Below are 22,824 nucleotides of genomic sequence, written 5' to 3' on the forward strand. Positions count from 1 at the left end.
AGCACCATCAGCTAAGTTCAAACTGATATCACCGTTCCAACTAGCTGAACTTTTTATTAGATAAATAAATGCATTCTGATTCTCATTTCCCTGTGGCAAGAAGAGATGGAGCTGCATACTTCACAACATTGGAGAGAACTACAAAGGATGCTAAAATTTCCTCTACTATCTTAATTCCACCAACATATACAATGCTCTGAATGCCACAGAGGCCTTCAGAAGCTATCCACTTCACCCAAATGCAGCTGCTCCAAAGCAATGGTCAACTTTTCCACAGTGCAAAAACTGTCCCCAAAGCTCCCTGAACTGATGAGGAGGCATCAATGCCCATGGCTGGGAGGACTGGGCATGATACCTTCACAGTTCAGACCGGGAATGTAACCAAAATTTGCCAAAACAGAAGATGGAACCAAAAATACCTTAGGTGCTCGTACCACCTGAACCTGAAATTTTTTTTTCATGAGCCACTTCTATTCAGTAGCAGGCAAAGACTAACACTTCCATATCAGAGAAGAGACAGGATAACAAAGTGAGGGAAAGCTGCTCGGTATTGAAATATGCTGGTTTTATTTTTTCCTCTTTCTTGTCTCCCCCAAATCAGTGTGGAAGAGAAACAAGAATGAGTCTTCAGCTTCCAACATGTTAGAAGAGACAGCCAATTTCTGATCACTGGATTTTTTTGTTTAAAAACAGTTGTAAACTTGTAAAAACAGTTACAAGCTGAAAATTCTGGTCACAATTTACAAAAACTCCAAGCCCATCTTATCAACATAGTACATATTTACACATTTTATTTTCATATTCACAGTGCATGTCTGAAGCCACCCAGATGTTTCAAACACTTATAAAGCAAATTGAAAAAAAAATGGCACAACAGCAAATTGCTACAATGACAAGAACTCAGAATAACCAAGGGCTTCTGAAGGTGACATTTTCTCAGAGATATGCAGTGAGAAAAAATAAACAAAATCAGAAAAACAGCTTCTGTTAGGTAACTGACACACACAAAATGATAAACTGTCTAATATAAAGAAATTACATGTTCAGCAATAAAAAACAGGGAATGACAGTGATACAGGCAAGTGCACATCACACCTGTAGACTATGACACGCTAGCTATAAAGATTACAGAGGCGATCATACAATTTTTTCTTAAGCTGCATTAAAGTGGGGGAATTGTTTCAGGTAACTAGGTTTCAGCACCAGCAGTATTTTTTCTATTTCATTCAGGTTTCCCCTTCACCACCCCCACCCCCCACACCCTTGACTTAGACATAATAAATAAATTGGACCTTTTATTTCTTTCAGATACACAGGAGATTTGTGATTTCATTTTCTTTACCTGTAACTCCACAAGGGAAAAAATGACACCAAGAAGGCATTAATCCAAATACAGTTAGTGTCACATGCAGCCTGACAAATAAAAGTTAAGTATTTAGTGCTGAATAGAATTATTCTTGTCTAGAAGAAACAAGGTCATGCTTGTAAATGTCCAGGCATCATTCTGTGTAATATAATTATAATGGCATTTTTATCCCACTTAAACAAAAATTGTTCTTTGGAGTAAGCCTTAATCTGTCAGATTTTTTCCCTACTTAAATGTCGCACAGTATTTTAAAAATGCTAGAGATGACATCAAAATGATTAATAGCTTTCCCAGCCAGTAAAGCCATAATGAGATGGAATATGCAGTACTACATAGCATCATATGCCACATTTCTTTGAGATGCATTCCCACATGAGAAGTACAGTTCAAACACACGCCTTCTGCAAAAGAACACTTTACTGAAACCAATGCCAAAAAGGAATTAGTCTGCAGAAGGAGCGCTGGAATGGGGACTGCCATTCACTTTGTCCCAGCTGGCTGAGGAAAGAGGGGAAACCTCCAAATGCATTAAGGGTAATGAAATTCAGCAATATTTCATCTCACTACCAATACAACAAGGATATAAATTACAAGACAATATGAAACCATTAAGAATTGTGACCCTGGAGAAACCTACTTTTAAAGTAGGAATCTAACAATACTTAGTGGTGGGCTTATATTAGTCCCACAGTTCTCAATGAGAGGTTTTCTTAACTGCGTACCCTGGCTTCCAGTCAAGGTTTTTATACCCTATATCCACAGCATGAGTACAAATACTACAGCACAGAGGTGTAGACACCTGGTATAACCCTTCTCCCTCCCCACCAGAGAAGGTATTCTAATTTGGCTACAGACAGAGTTTTTTTCCTCCATCAGAAATGAACACTACAAGGAGGAGACAAAGAAAGACATGAAAACAAGTGCAGGGCAGTACCCAGCCCTCATCCTCTGGGCTTCACTATGCTTAGTAACTCAAAGAATATCCGTCCTTTTTTCTCCTCCCAAATCGTTGTCTCTCATTCAAGCTCAATGTATCCCACGTGCAAATCCTCAGGTTTTACCCATGTGAAAAGGGTCAGCACCCACATGGCTTAGAATATAGTACAGCATACAGATGGCTACTGGTGGCAGACTCAGAGTATGCCCCCCCAAACCAGCACCACATAAACAACAGCACATCACTGGGTTTCACTGGACAACTCAGGCCCAGGATCATACCCTGCTGGTTCAGGGCACAGGCAAAGATCCCTCACATCTACATGCAAGGTCTTGCATACTTTTAGCTGAGCTGTTTTGACAGTGTGCATCCTTTTTTGCACAGACATTTACTACCCCTGTCTCCTAATGGTCCCTAGCCCTATGACAGATATTAAACCAATGTTTGTGAAACAAAGGTTTCCCTTGTATCCTACACAGGATCAAAAAAACGAATGCTTCCTGCAGACTAACATGCCAACAAAAAGCAGTTAAAGGCTAGAACTCCTTAAAAAGTTTCGAAGTGGGATATTTTTTTCATTGGAAAGTTTTGATTTGTTAAAAAGACAATTTCCATTTCCAAAGGAAGGTTCAAATTTTTATTGAATGTCTTTTTGCTTGGTTGTGTTGTTGGGTTTTTTTAAATGAATTTCAATGTTTAATAATGGCACATTCTCTGAATTCTGTCTAAAATTACTCTCTCATTTTTCAGGGATTACTGTCTACATCACTGGTCCCCGATCTATGGGATGCACCAAATTAATAAACATTGCCAGGGCAGATCACAGCAGAGATTATGAAGAGCAGCAGATGTGGTAACTCTATGTTTGCAGGGACATCCAGCCAACATAACACTGCTAGAAGGCAGCTCCAAGAAACAAGGCATCAACAAGCACAAAAGGGGCTACAACAGAGGAGTGTCAGAGGGGCAAAAGTCAATGAGATCCAACTGAAAAAAATGTACTGACCATAAAACTCCAGAAAACTCACAGTTTTTAAGCCAAGATAAGTGGTTTGAGTTGTACGATTCATTTAACACACATCAAAAACACGAAATTGTTCTGCAACTATGTGTAAATTGTAAATGCAACGGCACTATTAGCATTTCAAAAAGTTATCTGCATTTATAAACCAAAAACAGTCCTGTTCTACCAATACTCACTTTTTTAAATGTTCAAACCACAATTTCATTCAGTAGCATGCTGTTTACTTTGTTCAGCAACTACTTCAATTAGAAGTGCACATGATAATTACACTAAAGCTACAGAGATGGAATAGAGCACAGAACCTTTGGCTGGCCCAGGAGAGCTTTGCTCACAGCTGCTATAAAACCAGAGCTGCACAGTAGTTTATCTAGCCAAAAAAAGGATTAGAGGACAGTCCTTAAAAGCAAACAGATCTGACTGGTCTCAGTTTTATCTGAACCATCTGCCCTGTCATCAATCACAATAAATTCACTGTTTCAACTAGAGAATTAAAAATTTTTTATTATCCTCAACTGCTACCTAATATCACAGGGTATTACATAATATTAATTCAATATTAATTTATTGTTACAAACATTTCAAGGTGTTATTTAAGAGTAAATACACAGCATTTCAAGTTCAGTAACATTTAAAAGCAGTAGCCTGTCTCACTGAAATCAATGCCTACAACTGTGGATGACTTCAAGCGTATGAACCCTAGGGCTGGAAGCACAAAGTAGGTAGCCTGAAGCCATCTTGGGTATCCAGTGTGAATCCTTGAAGCACTTTCACATATTTGTTTTCCCCAAGGACGAAGCCCCATTTTCTACTGCCCTGGGTTCAGCAGTGCAGTGCAGTGGTTTTGACTTTCACCCTGGGAACAATGCTGATAACACCGATGTTTTTAGGTTTTGCTCAGTAATGTTTATTCTGACCAAGGACTTTCTGAGTCTCATGCTCTGCCAGGGAGGAGGGGAAGCTGGGAGGAGGCAGAGACAGGACACCTGACTCAAACTAGCCAAAGAGGTATTCCATACCACAGCACGTCATGCCCACTATATAAACTGGGGGCAGTTACCCGAAAGGGTTAGATCACTGCTCGGGTCAGGCTGGGTATCGGTCGGCAAGTGGTGAGCGGTTGTATTCTCTTCCCTTGTTATTTCCCTTATCATTATCGTTATTGGTGGTAGCAGTAGTGATTTGTGTTATACCTTAGTTACTGGGCTGCTCTTATCTCAACCCGTGGGAGTCACATTCTTTTGATTCTCCTCCCCATCCCTCAGGGAGCTGGGGGAGGAAGGGGCGGGGCAGGGGTGAGTGAGCAAGCGGCTGCGTGGTTCTGTGTTGCCGGCTGGGCTTAAACCACGACACCTACCTTCACTGCAACTACACCTAAGTTGGTGTAGTTGCAATGAAGGTATTGTATTGTATTACCCTTTGCAGATTTGCTTGTGCAGCTCAGTGCCAAAACAGTCTCATCCCACGTTAGAAACTTGCCAATAGAAGCTTTAGCAATGACTTTCCTGGCAGATATTTGTTTTAAACTTACCATGCAAATACTCTGAACCTTTATATTCTTCACAGTTGTATTTTCCTTCTGACCTCCCCTAATAAATCTATCTATGGCATTATTATTGATGCTACAATAAGCACCTAATGTACATTGCACAGATTTGCCATACAATGACTCAAAATGACGTATCTTCCTTTCTTGGCTGTCCATATGTTTTAATCCCCAAAAGGACAGCTTTCTGGCATGTTGAGAATGCTGCAGATTATAATAAAGCATAATTGTTTATGGAAGCACATGATATGCGAAAAGATCATTTGAATGTCAAGGACTTAACTTAAAAAGCTACATTCGTATACATTTAATACAGTATCACTGCTAGTCTGTTTTGACCATTAGTTGATTTTCTTCCTTTTTCTCTATTTAGATGAAGAAAATCAAACAAACATAGAGAAACCCACACAGAAATCACAATGCAAAGATAAGTGGAATAACTGAAAAATTCAAGGGTCTGTAACATGGCCCTCATGTTTCAAATCTCAGGTGCCTGATTCTCTGCTGTGTTAGACCTTAAACAGTCATTTAGCCTTGCATATCCCCACAGTACCAAGTCCTGCATACATCTGCATACATGTTTAAGTGACAATACAAGCCAAATATAAAAGCTAAAATTTTAGGTCTGAACACCTTTAGCTTTAAAAACTGATTCGTAGAATAGAATCGGGTAACTCAGGTTGGAAGTGATCTACAGAGATCTCTAGTTGCAAAGCAGGGTCAGCTCTGAGGTCAGACCCAACTTAAGAGCTTTACTCAAGTAGGGTCTTGAAACCCTCAAAGCATGCAGATCACACAACACTGTGTCCAGCCTGTTCCAGCTCTTAGCTGTCCTCAGGGTGAAATAACTTTTCCTTATATCCCATGCAAAGCTCTTTTCTTTCTTCTTAAGCCTGTTGTCCTTCTGCCATACACCACTGTGTAAGGTCTGATTCCATCTTTTTGAAAACCTCCTCAGCCATGCAGTTTTGCCCAAGGCTTCTCTTCTCTGCACATTCTTGACACTTTTTTCCCTTAAAAGAATGGAATATATACTTTGCCATGACAAAAGCAATGCCTGAAATATAAATTTATTATTTTTACTGCAAAATTGACTTAGAGCCTTCAGTCCACAGATGACAAAGCTGAAGTATTATTCCTCCCCTTCTAACCATGCACAGCCAAAAGTAATAAAATACTCAAATAAACCAAGGCAGCATATTTGTACACTCTGTCCGTAACTACAAAATGACAATGCATGGAGACCTTGTAAATAAAATATTCAAATGCCTATTTTTCTCAGCCCTTTAAAGCTGTTATTTTTCATCTTACCTGACAAGATTTACCGCAGTATTTAGCAACCTTGCACTGAGAGCATCTGTGCAGATGTTCATTCCTGTTTAGAAAAAAAAAAAAGAAAATTGGTTACAAACACAAATATACCTTCATAATTTTCCCTTTTTCAGAGCTAGCAATTTTCAAATATTCCAAGGGAAAAAAAAAATACCTGAAAAACAAGAGCAGTCTACAATGCTGTTACACAAGAAGAAAGTGTGCATGGTTATGTTCAAAGATAGATTCACAATCCTTTACTCATCTGATTCAGCAATTCTGGGGCCAGTTAGATCAACAGTCAACGTGTCAAACGTGCTTTTTTTTGTTTGTTTCACATAGTTATAACCCTGAGGAGTTTGATTTTGTAGACAGCATTATAATTAGAGCTGTGCAATACAGCCAGTTAATCTGTTATCTACCTTGAGTCTTGTCTTAAGCAAGCAGCACTTTAAGCAAGACCTTGCCGTGGACCTCCAGTTGTGACAGGAAGATCTAACTTCATAACAGAGTCTAATGCTGAACACATCAGCAGAAATTTCTCTTCTAAGAAAATACTTCTGATTGGTGGGAAGTGACACCAAAATAAAAATTCACTGGGGGGAAGGGGAGGAAGGAGAAGGAATAAAAATCCAGTGAAAGCCAGAAGGACAACTACCAGAGCTATACATCACAATCTAAAGGTTAAAAGTGCTTCCTGACTCTAGTACCATTTTCTGATGTTGTCGTAACTTACAGTTATACTAGACTAGCGAAGAAAACAGCACTGAAGTTCTGTAAATTTTTAGACACCAAGAAAATATTAAACGGAAAGCGCACGCACAAAAAATCTTACATCTCAAATACACAAATTTCATTGGGAGATAAATACGTGTCTAACACAGCCCATTTGGAACTGAAACTGCAAGTTTAAGTGATCAGATGAAGGACCTTTCTCTGCAAGATTCCTGGTGTCTGCACATCGGTAGTAGGTGTGCTCTTTCCACTCACACTCCCAACTGACACAACTAAAACACAGTGTAGTTCTCCATCTCTGCTGGCACCAAAAGAAAACTCCTCCTCTGTGATCGGTAATGTAGAGGCTGCAAACACCGAGTCTCAGCAAAACTGCTTTATGATATGACCTCTCTTTTTTCTTTCACTTATGCCACTCAGTTGCCCCCAAATTTTAATGTCTATGAGTGACTTCAGAATGGTAGAACATTCTCCAGAGGCCAGATCTAAAAAACACAGCCCACAAATTTCAATCTACAAATTCTGGATGATGAATTTATCCAACTGATTTCAGCCGTGACACCAAAACTACCAGAAGTAGGGGCAGAACACCAGAAATACTATGAAGCATCCTCTACTACAAACCAAACTCTCCTTTCCCAAAAGTCTCACAAGTGGGAAAGTTATTTTGCTGATATATCAAAGTACTGCTTCAATATATGAATTATTAAAATTAAAAAATAGGTTTTAATTAGTAAAATAACTGTTAGTAATTATTAAAATTAGATTTTTTAAAAATAACTGCTTATGCACCATCTTGGGATTCTTATAAGCATTCAGGGAGTTTCGATAGCTGCATTGGTCAAAGATTAAAGAGAAGCACTATTTACAGATAATTACAAGCAAGTAACAATCTTTTCATTTCTACCCCATAAGAATCTCTGGTTTGTTGCACAATATTTTTTTGACATTCCTACTAACTACCAGGAGAAAAATAAATTAGAAATATTTCGGATATGAGCACGTTTTGCTTGTCCCTTCTTTCACTTTTTACTTGCAAAGCCAGCCCTAGAGACTGGAGAAACTAGCAACTGTTGGATTCCTATAAGCAGAATCTAAAATCTTGTACATGCACAACAGGGTTTTTATTTTAAGGTGCAATGCTCGAGGATGAGTCAGAGTTGGAAACAAGTGTGAAATCTTCAGCTGAGGAGAGCTGCTTCATTTCCAAGGTTGAGCAACAACACTCACTTGAATTGTTCAACCTACTGCAGAATGACTGAGCAAAACCATTTTGAAAGCAGACCTTTTTTGATCCAAATGCCATTTATCAAAACACAGTAGTGAGTTATGACTTTGATAACGGAGCCCTTCCAACTTTATTCACATTCACATTAAAGTACCAAAAGGTTTCAACAGCAACAGGTAAAACACAAATTCCCAAAGCAGAGTAATTATAACTTCCTAGAGCCAGAATTTAAATGAATGAATGCCCATAGCTATTAGAGAAGTCTCTCCTACAGATTTCACACTCTTCCATCAGAAGGCTAGATCTGATAATCTTAATATACTGCTAGCATACCTTGGCCCTGTCTACCTTTTAGTATTTTTCAAAGAGATGCTAGGATTTACTGAAATCAGTGGTGTCATCCAGATTATTCATTCTTCCCTTTGTAAAACAATTAGCAGACCTGTTGCCACAAAGCAGCACTCCTCCGGCACGTACCAAAGTCTCAATAAATTGCAGGATTATTTCTTTTGCCTCCTTTGTCCCTAAGGGTTAATGATGCTGCAGCAACAAATGTATACACACACACAAAAATCTAAGAACCATCACACAAAACCTGGATTTTTGCCAAACTGACACTACCAGTCAGACTGCTTGAATAAGGTGACTCCTGGCTGGCAGTGTATAATGAATTAACTACCCATTCATCTTTTGAGGTTTCTTTGAATGACAAGCAGCTGTAGAATGCTTATTACAGAGCTGAAGAGTGAAGTATAGCTACTGATTAAATTCTTACTGTTTCTTCTAATCCTCTCCTCCCTCTCAGGCTAAAAAATCCCTTTAGATTTACAGCATCTATGAATCTTGCTACATGACATTTTAAATATAAAACAGCATGATCTAAAACACTTCACCTGAATATAAAGAATTTAAGATTCATCTATTAATATATACAGAATTCATGTATTTTAGAACATTTTAAGAAGTGAGATTATTCCTCTGCTTCGCAATATTTTATTAATGTTATAGATTTTATTGAAACAATTTTAAGGTCACTGTCAAATACTCCTATGCATTTCTCATTACCTGCAAACATCATCTGGACATGATATTAACTTACTCACAAGTTATCTACTGCATCTTGCTTAACTCATGACTAATTTCATGAGTGAGAAAATGCACAGAATTTCACCTAATGCATTCAATAATACTTAAATCTCTGGAAAAAAAGCTGCAATAGAAAAGGAAAGAAAGATGCAGCAATTGAAAATAAATTATTAATTTTCCAATACAGCTTCAACAAGATTTTCCAAACAAGCCAAATCTCTTCTGAAAGAGCAAGCACAAGTGAGGATCTTAGCCTCATCTACATACTACTTCTTCTCATCATTACTGCCTATAAACACCATTCATAGATTAAGCTCTCTCAAAGTGTACCGAGAAGGAAAAAAATGAACATACAGATGGGTGGAGGATGTCCCAAGGGCTTGCTATAGATGGAATTCAAAGGAAAACCTATGAGTTAGGGAAAAAAACTAGTAAGACAGCTCAACTGGAAGTAGCGCACACACCCTCTCAGCAAGACAGCTTTTTTTTCTGTTGGTTTTGTTTAAATTCCTTTTTCTTAAAGGTATGAGGAGACCAGAGTGCCGTATGGAGGCACTGATGATGAGCAGTGAGGCAAAAAAGTCTACGGGAAGCTGCTCCCAAGTATGACAAGCACAGGAAACAGCCTGAAAACACTTGGCTAAAATCCTGAGAACATGCGAAGTCTGAATCACAGAGTGAAGAGGTTGGTAAGGGTTTGCCTGGACTGCCAGGTCCTATCAGAGCCACACCTGCACCCTGACAACATAAAAAACACACACCCGTTTAAAAACACAAAATACTTCTGTTTACCCTGAAAGGGCCTAATGTAATTTGAAAAAACACAACAAAATCCAACCAATACAATTAGGTTACTTAATTTATAATGGAAATGCATCTACACTTCTCTGCTGATTGCAGGCACTTGACCTTCCGCCTTACTCACAAGATTAGAACATTTGATTACCAGACTGTGCTCAACACTCCTTTCTATGCAGTTTATTCACACTTCTGCTTCTGCCACAGCTTGCAGGGGAAAAGGGCAATCTCACATAAATCCCCAACCGCATTTTTGTTGTTGATATTTTCAGTTAATAACCCAGCCCTATAGTGCATGTAACAGAAGAGTGTCTCTTTCACACGCATGTCATGTTGAACTAATTTCCTGAACAAATTCTTAGACCTTTGCAATTCAGGTGAACATGTCAAGTGCATAAAGTCTGCTCAGATTTTCTCAAGTGTGTACATTTCAGACCTGTCACAAACTGAAAGCAATCAATACCTACAATAAGCAAACATGTCATTCATTGGTTTAATAATATGCTTCTGATTCTATTAATAAAGATGTGAATAACAGCCATTTCGCATTTGGTAGATTTGAGAGCATCCATTAAATGCAATTACAACTTTCTTTCCTCACATCTCTCCCAGCAGAATAATGCGGTCTAGTAACACAGCTGGTCTCAGCTGTTACCCTGATGCTGACCCACATGAGCACCAGGCACTGTGGGTGCAGGGGCATCTCCAGCATACCAAAAGCCACAGCACAGCTTGAGAGACAAGGATGAAGGGTGCTGGGGTCAGGCAGCAACAACCCTAGGGTGTATGCCTATGCAACATCCCAAACCCCTTCTAAAGCAACAAGCCTCCGCACTCAGCGAGCCATGCCTCTGGTGCCCTGGATGCTGACCTGGGGCAGAATGGTAGGCTCAGGGCTTCCCCCTCTTTTCTCCTGCCAGGGCCCTGGACCCATTCTGCAATTGTGGATCAGGTGGCAGAGAAGAAACCATCCTCCATGCACCCCATGACCCATGTCCTCTGAAAAAAGCTGCCAGGTTTTTCTGCCCTGAGGTTATTCTGCACACTGCTCTCGCATTCCACTGGGACCCCCTAGGTCTGGATAAACAAGACTACAACACGTAAGAAGCCTTTGACATCTATACCACTAAAAGTGAGGCCAAAATCTCCCATATTCTACACTTGCACACTTCATTGTATTAAGTATATGGATTCATCTTTTTTAATCTAACAGCAGCACTGGGGAGAAGTAGCTTTCTGAGAGGTAGCAAAAATGACAAATTTTTGAAAGTTAAAAGACATTAACTGCAGCTAGCCATTAATGAATGACCACATTTGCTGCTGGTCTCTGTAGTTCTTGTAACACCCAACCACATATTTAACACCCTGAAACAGAAGAAAAATAAAGATGCAGAAAAAAAACCTTACTGAGAATCTGAAGAATACCTGGTCTGAAAATTGTGAAAAACATTTTCTGACAATTTATGTTGGATTTTTAGGTTTTTTCTTCTACTGGAGCTCACATGAGCCAAAATCAAGGCTGGAAAAAAAATAAAAAGACATACAAGGGGGAGATTTTCATTTACTCCCATGTAGACGCTTGTCTTTGTGTTCATGCAGTGATGGTAGCATTGCTAAATTCTTTGCAGTACTTAGGAAAAAGACTGGGTTTCAAAAAATTTCCATCACTCACATATGGTGCAAGATTCTTCACTGAAACTGAAGAGTTATCTAGAGCCACAAAGACATAGTTCTCCTTCAGTTAAACCAACTAAAAAAAACAACCCAACATCAATTTTCTGAAACTAAACCCACTAGATATGCAGTATTTATTCTGATACAGCCAAGAACAGAATTATACATCTTTCTAATAAGCTGACAACTCATCAAAAGCTTTAGATGCAGTGGTTTCCAATAAAATCAAGAAAAAACACCCAAAATATGGCTCTCAAACAGGCAAGAAATTTAATCTTTGAATTGTTTGAATTGTACTTCTTTGTACAATAGTTATTTCTGACCCTAACCTATGCAAGGAAATACAAGAAAATCTCCCTACTGAAAACCAAGAAGACTTCAGAAGTAATTTCAGTAGTACAAGGCCCTTTAACTGAAAATGTTGTCCAGAAGCAGCACTGAGCATCTCCCAAAACAGTACTTTTTGCTCTAGAAGACAGACTAGCTTTAGAATAAAACACCTTTTACATTTATGCATGCATATATATGTACATATACAAAATGCATATATATGCACACACACAATCAACATGCACAATGAATAAAACAAATGCCACCACAACCAAAACCAGCAGTTGTGTAAAAGTACTGTAATTATCCTCCCAGCAAAACTCCTAGCTATCTGCCACTGAGAGCACTGAAGCAGAAACACAGCAAAAGTTGGCTCCCAAAGCACAAGGTAACTACTACAAATTTTCTCCTACAGCTACTTGCCCTGCAAAGCTTCTTTGACACACTTTCCCTCAAATCAAGGCCATCTCCAGTGTTTGCCCGCAGTGGGTATGCCAACATGCCTCTAGCAATTTCAGGCTTAAACAGATTAATTTTGGTCACACAGTATATTCATTCCACCTTGGGATTTTAATCAAAGAAGAAAGCCAAATACTAAGGAAGACTAAAGTTATATTTCACAACAGGAAAAGGTCATCTCTGCTAATTAGAAACATGTAAAACCGCTACATGCAGTATTTCTAAACATTCATTTCTAGAACATGTGGTTACAATCCAATGAAGCCAAGTATAATAAAGCATCCCATCTTTCACTTTTCCCTATAAAACTGATGAATGCATTGTTCATTAATCTGCTATATGTCCAAGACTTTTTTTTTTCTTTGACCCATAAGTCAACATTCCACAGAAAGGAAGTTATTAGTCTAAAATATCATGCTGCTGCTGTAAATATTTACATCCTGCTAGTATTACCTCCTGGATCATATGGACCTATGATTTCCAGTGAAATATAAATCCCTCTGACCCTCTCAGAGAGGAGTATCTTCATCAGCTGTTTTCTTTTTAGCTCTTTTCCCTTCTTGACCATTTTTTAGGACACTAGTTTTTTAGAGGTCCTACAATGTTTGTTTACTTGCTTTTATGCTTCCAAACATGAAAAGTTAGACCCAAAAGTCCTTTCATTCCCTATGGAATACGTTTGGAAAGTGCTGAACAAAAATTAAAATATTTCAGGCAACAAAGTTGGAGAGACATGGGAATAGAGCTGGGCTTAGAATATATCGTGGTGCATTTTGTCTCATAGACATAGAATTTGGTAAAGGTGTACATCAAGTTAACCCTTCAATTTCACCTGCTTAGGCCTTGTGTTCAGATCACACCTGAGTTAAGATGACTGGAACAGCATAGTCAATTCTGCCTACATATAAGCTGAAGAACTCACACAGCTAGAAAACAGGAGTGAAACGCAGGAAAAAGTCTATTTATATCAAATAGCAGAGAGGGCTGAAGACACAGAGAAACAGATTCACACATAGACTGGTACACAGCCCAGAGAAACAGCTTATTTCCTCTTTGCTCAGGTTTAATCTGATACTGAGAGGTCTTGCAAGATATCCAAAGCATTCTTGTCATTAACTAGATGCTCATAAAATCCAGCTGAAGACTTCTGCATTAGAAGAATGTGAAAATATTCTTGACAACAGTGCCTCTATTTCCTGCCTCCAGCCGTCCAATCCAGAGGTGGGCAGCTTTCTGCTGTACTTGCTCCTCTTGGGGTACACTTTAAACTCATAGAAGTTTCCCTCAGCATTTTTGACACCAAGTCTAAGCTTCACCCCTTTGAAATGCAGGCTACTTCTGACTATACCACTATTCACTCTCCTAAATTATTCTACACAATTGTGAAACATTGAGGAAACCTGTGGGTCTGTTTTAGCAGACCTACAAACACCCGTAATAAATTTACAAATACCTGCCTAACCAGTTCTCTCTCAGTTTAGCTGGAAGGAGAGCCTTTTAAATTACCATTAGCAGATACCTTCAAACCTTATTTTAAACATGTTTTCCTTCAAATCTTCTATATTTCATCAGTTCTTTTCCTGTCATTTTCTTATCTCCAGCCTTGCAGGCATTTTAGTTTCTTGTCACTGTTCATATTTTTTCCCTAATTTTCCCTGTGTTTTAACACCTTTCCTGTTTGAGACTCTCTTTCCCCTTTCCTAGTTTATAAAGGCCTTGGTTTTTCGCTCAGAGAAAGTCTCACTTTGTTCCCCATCAGCTCCAAAAGTTTTTTAGCTCCCAGTAATTTCTGGCCAAGTACAAAACAAAATATGGTTTGGAAATAGCTAAAAATAGCAGACATTTATACATAAAGCACAGTGCCAAATACCCTTACTGAATGATGATTTTTCATCTTACACTCTTTGCAGCAATTTTCATTTCATATCAGGGTGATCACATTCAAGGAACTTGATCTGAGAACATTTTACAGATTTTCTTTCTAGCAAGTGCTTAAATAAAATCTGTTGTGTCACATCTCTCCCTTCTCTCTCCAACAAATTCTGGAAGTCAATACAGAAGGGATGACTACTTCCCTTCAGCCTCCATCCTTTATGCATCCCTGAAAGGTGGATTGTGTGGGTCCCACTCTAAAGCTTAATTTTGGAGACATTCACCAATAAGAATGAAGGTATTTCATGTTAGCACTGGGACAGCAATGCTACATAGAAATTACTAAGAAAAAATGCAGAATATAAATATTTATTATTGACTTCTATATGGCAGTTAAAGCCAAATTGTTATTTTCATTTCAGCTGCTTTGCACCTTTAGTGATGGAAAGCAAGATCTTCAAGCAGGACTTAACATATAATAGCTTAAATTTAAGGTTAAGCCTTAAAGCTGCCCTAAAGTCCACTTATAATGCCAGATTAATTGAAAGAAATCTTACAATAAAAATGCAGTCAGTAAAATTTTCACATCTCAAACCGTGAACTACTTGAGCTTAAATATTTACTGGAGCCTCCATCTCCTTCTCAAAGAACTTTGTAAGAAACTCCTTCAAATGTCCCCAAACTCAGCCTCAATCACTGCAGGCAGAGTGCCGTTGGGAAAGCAGGGGCAGTGCACACTGCTGCCCAGGAAAGCAGTAAGCAGCTGGGCATCTAACAGAGCAAAGGTCCACGCTGCTGCATGGCTTGCAGAACACCACCGAAACTGCAGAAAGCAATGAGGGTGTGCAAAACAATAAGCACTCCCATAGTACACATGCAGTAAAGACAGATTGCTTTCAAGGCCTCTGCTAAGTATTCCACTGTAATGAGCACTAAAACACCAATACTGAGCTGTGTGGTGGTGTGCTCACCTCTTGCTTGCTTCCTCACCCCTTTCATTTGGTGTCAATGCCCCCACTAAAACAGAACAAGGTCCTGAACCCATTTCTTCCTCAGTATTCTAAATTTAAGACGGTTACAGCCATTGTGAAGCTGGTCAAGGTGCTGCCACTGTTGATCTCTGAAAGCTTCTGAAGGACTGGAGCCTTCCCACTCCCAAAATAAAGAGCCAAGGAAAGCCATAAATCAGTTCCTCATCAGCTAATACTTACTCTCTGTACTCTGGTGACATCCGATGGCTAAAAGCGTAATACATGTTTCTTCAATTTCATAAACAGTTTACAACTTAGTAAAGAAGCAAAATGAGTCAAAAGAAATGTCTCTATACCTACAGTGACACTTACATATTTTCAGAAAAAATGGTTATAATTTGAGAGCCGAGAACACGAGTGTCAATTTGCCTCAGTTCACTTCCCACCAATTCTATGTATCAATCAGTAAGCAAACCCTTTAGGCCCTTCACAGTTTCCAAATTTGTCCATTTCCAACAGAAAGGTCTGTAAAAAGAAAATGGCCTAATTCAGAAATGCATTTTAGAACTCTGTCATCACTACCTTCAGAACAAGCTTTCCTGCTGAACAATTTTGACCAGGAAGGCATCTAACCCTGGGAATAACCCTGAAAATTTTAGCATCACCGACATGCTTGAAGATATGCACATGGTTAGACATACCTGCAAATGGCAGCCCTCTCTCACAAACTAGTTCTGCTGTTATGCTGTTAGCACTGCTGCATTTCTAACTGTAGTCCATAACTTCACAAAAGATACTTATCCTAATTAAGTAAGGTTCTGAATAATTTAGTGTTTCCCAGAAACTACTTCTTATTTTAGGGAGGGAACACAGATAACCAGATAATACTTGCAAAAAAAAAAAAGGAAAAAAACTAATAAATTCTTTTGGAAATTTAAAAATTGAGATGAAACATGGGCAACTTCCAGAATTCAAATAATTCTTGAACTAATTCCGTTAAATCTTAAGTTTTTAATAAAAAATCCCATGTATTTTTAAATGAAGCCTTCTCTATTCCTATCTCAGTTTATCACTACATTTATCACTGTTATTACTATAACAGTGTTGCATTAACATAAGAAACAACCGAGTGCTTTTTAAAAATCTGAAGTTATTATTTTCATTAATGGAATCTATTTCTTAAGTAATGGGAATTCCAACATACAACGTGCTTCCTCACACTTAGCTACTGGTTCTCATTTTTTTCTTCCAACAACATTCCATAGCAAATGGTGAAAGAAAGAGAAGCTGCCAAGTCATAGTACCTGTTGTAAGATGACTTTCTACCTTCTGTTGACTTGTCCCAGTCACATCACATCGGTGCACGCATTTCCATTTCAAAAATTGCCCCTCATATTGAAGAGACTTCAAAGAGGCATAGACACTGTAAGAAGGTTTGAAATAATGTGGAGAATCACAAACTGATATGGATTGGCCATGGATTTTGTACAATTATCCAGTTAAAATTGTTTTTTATGTTCCAGAAAATACTGCTTTTACATCACTATAAGTCTTCAGTTAAATCTCATTTTCTCCATGGCCAGGAAACATGGGCCTTTAATCATCATACTGTAGCTTCAGTGATGGGTCATAACTGAAATCAGATTATTTGTTTCAGTTCAACAACCATGGAATGAGACTTTGAAGAGCACAGAACAAGAAAATGAGAAATACGTTATTCTATTTGCAAAGGAAGAAAGTGGAGGTTTATTGTGATGGACAAACACTGGGAGAAAGCATGAGCTTTTGTTAATGTATGCCAGTCCTGATATGGCTTATAGGTATCAGTAGAAGTTAAGTAATCAATGGCAATGCTCAGCTTTGCAGAATAAAAGAAATGCCAGCAGCACATGCTTGAAAAACATGAGCCTCTGGTAATTTCTAAAGTCAACCATGTCCCAAATCAATGAACTGAAAATGCCTGTGAGCAATTTACCATTTTGCAGAAACTTCACTCTCATTAACATTACAAAATAAAAAGATTTTTTTAAGTGTGCGCATATACATGTATAAATTTTTATCCATACATACAGTTGCTTTGGTTTTCTTATTCCTGTTCTGAACTCTTCATTTCATATTTCCTACTTCCTCCTATGTCTCATGAAAACGTTATTAATTCATCCCCTTTTCTGAGTATCTACCACCACCCCTGCAGTAACATAATGAAACTCAAAAGAGGTCCCTCTCAGCTCAGGCACCTGCCCCCTTTGACAGCTCTGCTGGCACACACACGAGTGGCTCGTTCATGTTGAAATGCTGTTACAGTATCAGAATGATCTATATAAATCCTACATGTAGCTTATTTTGCTGCCTGAATGATGGTTTCCATTCAAACTCTATATCCAAATCAGACTGGCATTATAAATGGAGGGAGAGAAAAGTATTCTACTGTGCAGGCTTCACTCAAAAAACATTACAGGACACAAACTTTTAGTAGCTCACATTAATTCCCCACTGATGTTGCACAACTGCAGTAGATACTTAAGTTAAAGCTGATGTGAGCATTTCTTATAAAAACAACACATGCATTGCCCATAAATGAGAGATGCAAAGAAAGTATTCCTCTGCCAGCTGAAAGAACAAGCACCTTGAAGACCACAAGGCAAATACACCTGACCTCTGTCATTCTGGTTGCTTAGGCTCCGCAGGAAATACTTGCTGAAGTAGGTATTTTTTGAAGGTCTGAGCAGAAAAAGCAAAGTTGAATTGTCAGTATAAACAGTAGGAGATGCAGGTTTAGTTTTGGGTTTGGGGATTTTTGTTTGGCTTCATTTAACTAAGAGGCTGGCATCTCTGCTTAAATTGGGGTCATTCTCAAATAGTATGTAGATTCCAGCCTCTGATTAATTTTACATAAATCATTAAAACTGCTAAAAGAATCCAAATCCCACCTACAATTTAAGCTGAATGTAAGAACTACACATAAAAAGACTCCATATCCTTTCGGTGGGACTCCTCAAAACCTGAATACACCATCTGAAGAAGAGATCTGCTACTTCTCAGTGAACACAGCTAAGGGAACAATGCTCTGTCATCTACAAAAACTACTTATACTACTAAAATACCTGTCTGAAGAAAACAAACTCTTTTTCATTTATGCTGCTGTTTGTGGAAACCACCTCTGCTAACACAAAATAAAAGTGATAAAAACATTCCAACATAGGAAGGCAAAAAATAATGACAAAAAGGTGAATAACACCTTTAACCCACCACAATGCAGCAACCTATTACCATGGCAAAATTCCATTTTGGAGAAGAGATTTCTTGACAGCCAGTTGCACCAGACCATGGAACAAAATTCCTATCAGCCAAGGAACCACTCAGATTTTTACTTCAAAATCTAACCTCGAGATGATCCATACTGTTTGGGGTTATTTAAAAGTTGTGTATTAACATAAATGCATGTGTAGTGCTACTGGTATGATGGCTTCCACACTGAACAGCTCATATATAACGTTTGTTTGTTCAGAGCTGTCAATTAGAAAAGTTATGTACTTCAGTTAAGCTGTGATCTCACATAGAAATAATTCTTGTTCTCCTCTTAAAAGCACATTGATTTTACAATCTGTTAACTAGGTATTCCAGTTGTTCTAAAACAACCTCACTCAGGGGGCTGAGTAGTATCATCCCCTCTGCTGTGCATGAATGTTACTGAACTCAGGTACATACATGCTGGTTACGTGGAAATTAACCAAAATTTGGTTATCTTCACATCAGTAACCCCAGGATATTGTAGAAATTCTTCCCAACAGACAGAAATTTCACAAAACCCGAAAAGCCCACATTTATGTTATGTGTGTGTATACGTGTGTGTGCGTATGCACCAGATGTTTCCAAACTAAGCCACTTTAAATTAGGAGAATATACGTAAAACACTGACACAGAATAATTTGCCAATTTAAGACCATATGTCTGCACTTCATATAAAGCTGTGTTTTCATCCAATTTGATAAAAAGTTCCCAGCATGATACTAGGTCATTGCACTGCTGAAGATGAAGCCTTCTGAGGGAGCAAAAAACCCAAGGCTCTGACCACAGCCTTGATTTAAAAAAAAAAAAAAAAAAAAAAAAAAAAAAAACTCTACAAGTTTGGGCTTTTCTTTGGGTTTTATTGGCCAAAACCAACCAACCAAGAAAACAAAACAAAAAAACCTTGACATGATAGGCCAAGAACTGGTGGATGCACACACACACAAACAAAGTCTTTGGAAATTATTTTTCTGCATTTCTCATCCTAAACTATAGGTTATGTGAACAGCAGCAGCGCCTCAGCCTGTAGGAGAAGGCAGTGAAAGAGAAATTTCTTAACCTACCTGACTGGGAAACTGCAAAGTTTGTATTTGTAATGACCTTTAAATGCCCTGGGTGGAAAACCAGATTAGTGCATGTTTGGTATTAATCGTTCTTGTAAAACTCATGAACCCTGAAAATGTCTCTGAACATTTTAAGATAAAATATGGACTGAGCTTCCAATACTAATTTGTGTTGGCAATGATCAAGACAGAATTACAAACAGATGTTCTAGGTCTGTCTGAAAAATGAAGGGATTTGAGGATAAAAGTCTTCTGAACGATTAATGATCTTGCCAAAATAAATAAATATGCAGTCATCTGCTAAAACTAAATATATATAAACACACAGCCCCAAAACAAAGTATATATCCTATGAAAATACCAAACAGATTAATAAGCTAGGCAGTGCCAAGACAATTGTTTTAGGACACTAAAAGAATATGTTACAATTCTCTTTTAGAGTGAAAATACGATATACTTAATAGTACCATCACATATTAAACACCTGGGGGGGAAAAAAGAACCACTAAGACTTGGACTCTGTGAAATACTTAAGAATGAATGACTCTCAAAATCAGAGCCTTAGCTAAGAATAAAAACAGATAAAGATTACCAATTTATTAACACTTTTACGGGGCTTTAGAAGGTGCTTTTATATTCACAGGGACACTGAGTTTGAAAAGACAATGAGGTTTTTAAAAAATAAGAGGAAGTGCAAATATTTTAGAATTCTGGCAAGAGAAAGCAAATCCTAAATGCAGTACATCATTACATTTAATTTGTGAAGTATTAAAATAACATATTCAGTGTACCCTAAACTAATTGCAAACAGACAAATTGGCAGGATAAAGCGTCCCACCATCCCATAATGTTTTCAACATCTTATCATAAACATAAACATCTTATAATATTTAACTGGAATTCTCACAAAGACATAAACCAAAAAGTGGCTTAAGTCCATTTTTGCACTGGATTTGTGTGTTTTTCAAAAGGAGTTGCTCATTCCTGGATCTCTTCTGCTCACAATTTGTTCATTCTGTGTAATTACTAAGAAATAGAACAACTCTCATAGCTATGACTTGAAGAAACCAATTAAGTTTCTAAATATTTATTTAAGATTAAAACCATTCAAGCACTGTTTCTAAAATGACAAATATTCTATTGATGAGAGCATACTTGGGATATATAAATCAAAAACATTTACACACTAGCATTTGTGTGTAAACCCCTGGAAACCACTGCATCCCACATCCTGCCCAAAGCAGGGCTAACTTCAGAGGCTGATCAGGTACAACATGTCAGATGTTCTCCTGAAATGTAAGCACTACTGCAAATCTCACAATCATCAACTTGCTGGTCTTGTACATGTATTCATCCATCCCTCTCCGATGAGTCCAAACTATATATTTGTACTGGTGAGCAGCTACCATGAGCAGAGCCACTGATTCCTTTTGGTGACATCCAGAAGCTGATATTCAAATTGCCATCACATCATCCAGCAACAAGTATAGAGAATCAAGGGCGAGTACAGAGGAACAGAACAGATCTCTTGTTAGAGCTACTGGAAGAGGTCATTATTTAGCATCAATAAGCATAGGTCATATCTATTATCTGAAAATCCAGTTCTTTCAATCTGTCTGAAGACTCAATAAAAGAACACTGTATCAAGTATATACCAGATATTTTCACTGTCTCCTTCCACACAACAAAAGAAAAAAAGAAAAAGAAAAAAGCAAAAAGCAGCAGAAGAAAAAAGCCCTTTATGTACCCACATATTCAAGAACTTTATTGTCGGGGAGTAGCAGATAGAAAAAGTGGTAACTGGCAGCACATACAGCCCTTGTTATAAAAAATAAAAATAAAATACAAAACTAACGAACGTATTTACTCAAAAAAATACTCTGGTATCCATATATAGCAGTGATTATGCAATTTTTTTATTATATAGACAGGAAGCTTACTACATTTGGAACAAAAACCCAAAATGCATGCAATAACCCACTGGGTACAAAACTCAAGAAATGCTAACAACAGATCCATTACCCAGCATTTAATGACTACAAAAACCCTGCTGAAAAATAAAGCAGTTCTTCATCTGCTGAAATGATTTAGCAGGTCCATCTGAAAGAGGATGGGACATCCATATATGATAACCTTGTGAGCTTGTAGCAGAGACTCCTCCATCCATCATACCAAGAGGAAAGAAAAGGTTATACAGGTTAATAGATGCAAAATATCCATGATTGAGTTCTGTATTTCATTACACACAGAGTATCTTCTGATAATCACTGAGCTGTTGGAAAGTTTGTATGAATCAATGCTTTCTTCACATTCAAGATCGAAAACTGCAAAGACAAATTATAATTATATAAATCATTGCTAGAGTACATAATGCTATGACAGATGACAGTATGTGTTTACCATAACAAGCAGAGAGCAAGCATAGCATTAACTATAGAGGCTCAAATGTCAGTGACAGCTCAAACACAAGATGTAACCTCAAAACTTACATTCTCACATTAAAAGGAATATTTTCTGATACAATATTTGCAATTATGCAAGACAGCTTTCTGCCCAAACTCTCATCCTCACCTCACTTTGGCAGGGGGGATAGAGGCTGGACGACCTATGAGGAATTCTTTATTTTCCCTCCTGCAGCTGAGCTCTTACAGGTTTGATACTTCTATAGGTCAGGGTTTCCATGCACAGAGCAAACAAACCTCTACAGGTTTTAAACCAAACAGGTTTAAATGAATTTCACTCACTTCAGTGTTCTGAGTTCTTTGCAACTGGTTATCTTCCACAAACTGGAAGAGGCAATAGATCAGCATCTTGAATTCTTTAAAATTTTTAAGTACTGTGGCATTGGTGCCAATTCTGAACTCACATTAACAGTAAGGGTTCATCTTTTACTTATTTGGGCAGCAACAAAGCAGAGAATGAGACAAGAAACCAGGTAAAAATGCTAAGCAGAAAGCAAGAAATGAGGCAAAGGAGACAGCAAAACCATGCAACCTTCGAAAATCCAAGCTCAAAAAAGCCTGGGGGCAGTGATTTTGGGGAAGAGCCACCGCCATCCATTGCCCACCCTGGCAGCAGACCAGCATTCGCAGAGAAAGGAGACCTGAATAGCCCTGGAACAAGGGCACCTGCAGCCCT

The 22,824-nt window shown here is 38.2% G+C and overlaps 1 protein-coding gene across 2 annotated transcripts in view; it reads right to left on the reverse strand.

Moving 5' to 3' along the window:
- The window catches only part of SMYD3 (SET and MYND domain containing 3), a 395,661-nt gene that overhangs the window by 346,388 nt on the left and 26,449 nt on the right, over positions 1-22,824 (reverse strand). For both annotated transcript variants that reach the window (XM_057414468.1, XM_057414467.1), the window contains exon 2: positions 6,182-6,245. In XM_057414468.1, coding sequence (XP_057270451.1) covers positions 6,182-6,245 — 64 coding nt within the window. The remainder of the gene's footprint in view (positions 1-6,181; positions 6,246-22,824) is intronic.

The sequence above is a fragment of the Pezoporus wallicus genome, unplaced genomic scaffold (assembly GCF_028554395.1).
Source record: "Pezoporus wallicus isolate ANWC-B61680 ecotype Strahan unplaced genomic scaffold, APGP_CSIRO_Pwel_v1 contig_8042, whole genome shotgun sequence".
Taxonomy (NCBI): Eukaryota; Metazoa; Chordata; class Aves; order Psittaciformes; family Psittacidae; genus Pezoporus; species Pezoporus wallicus.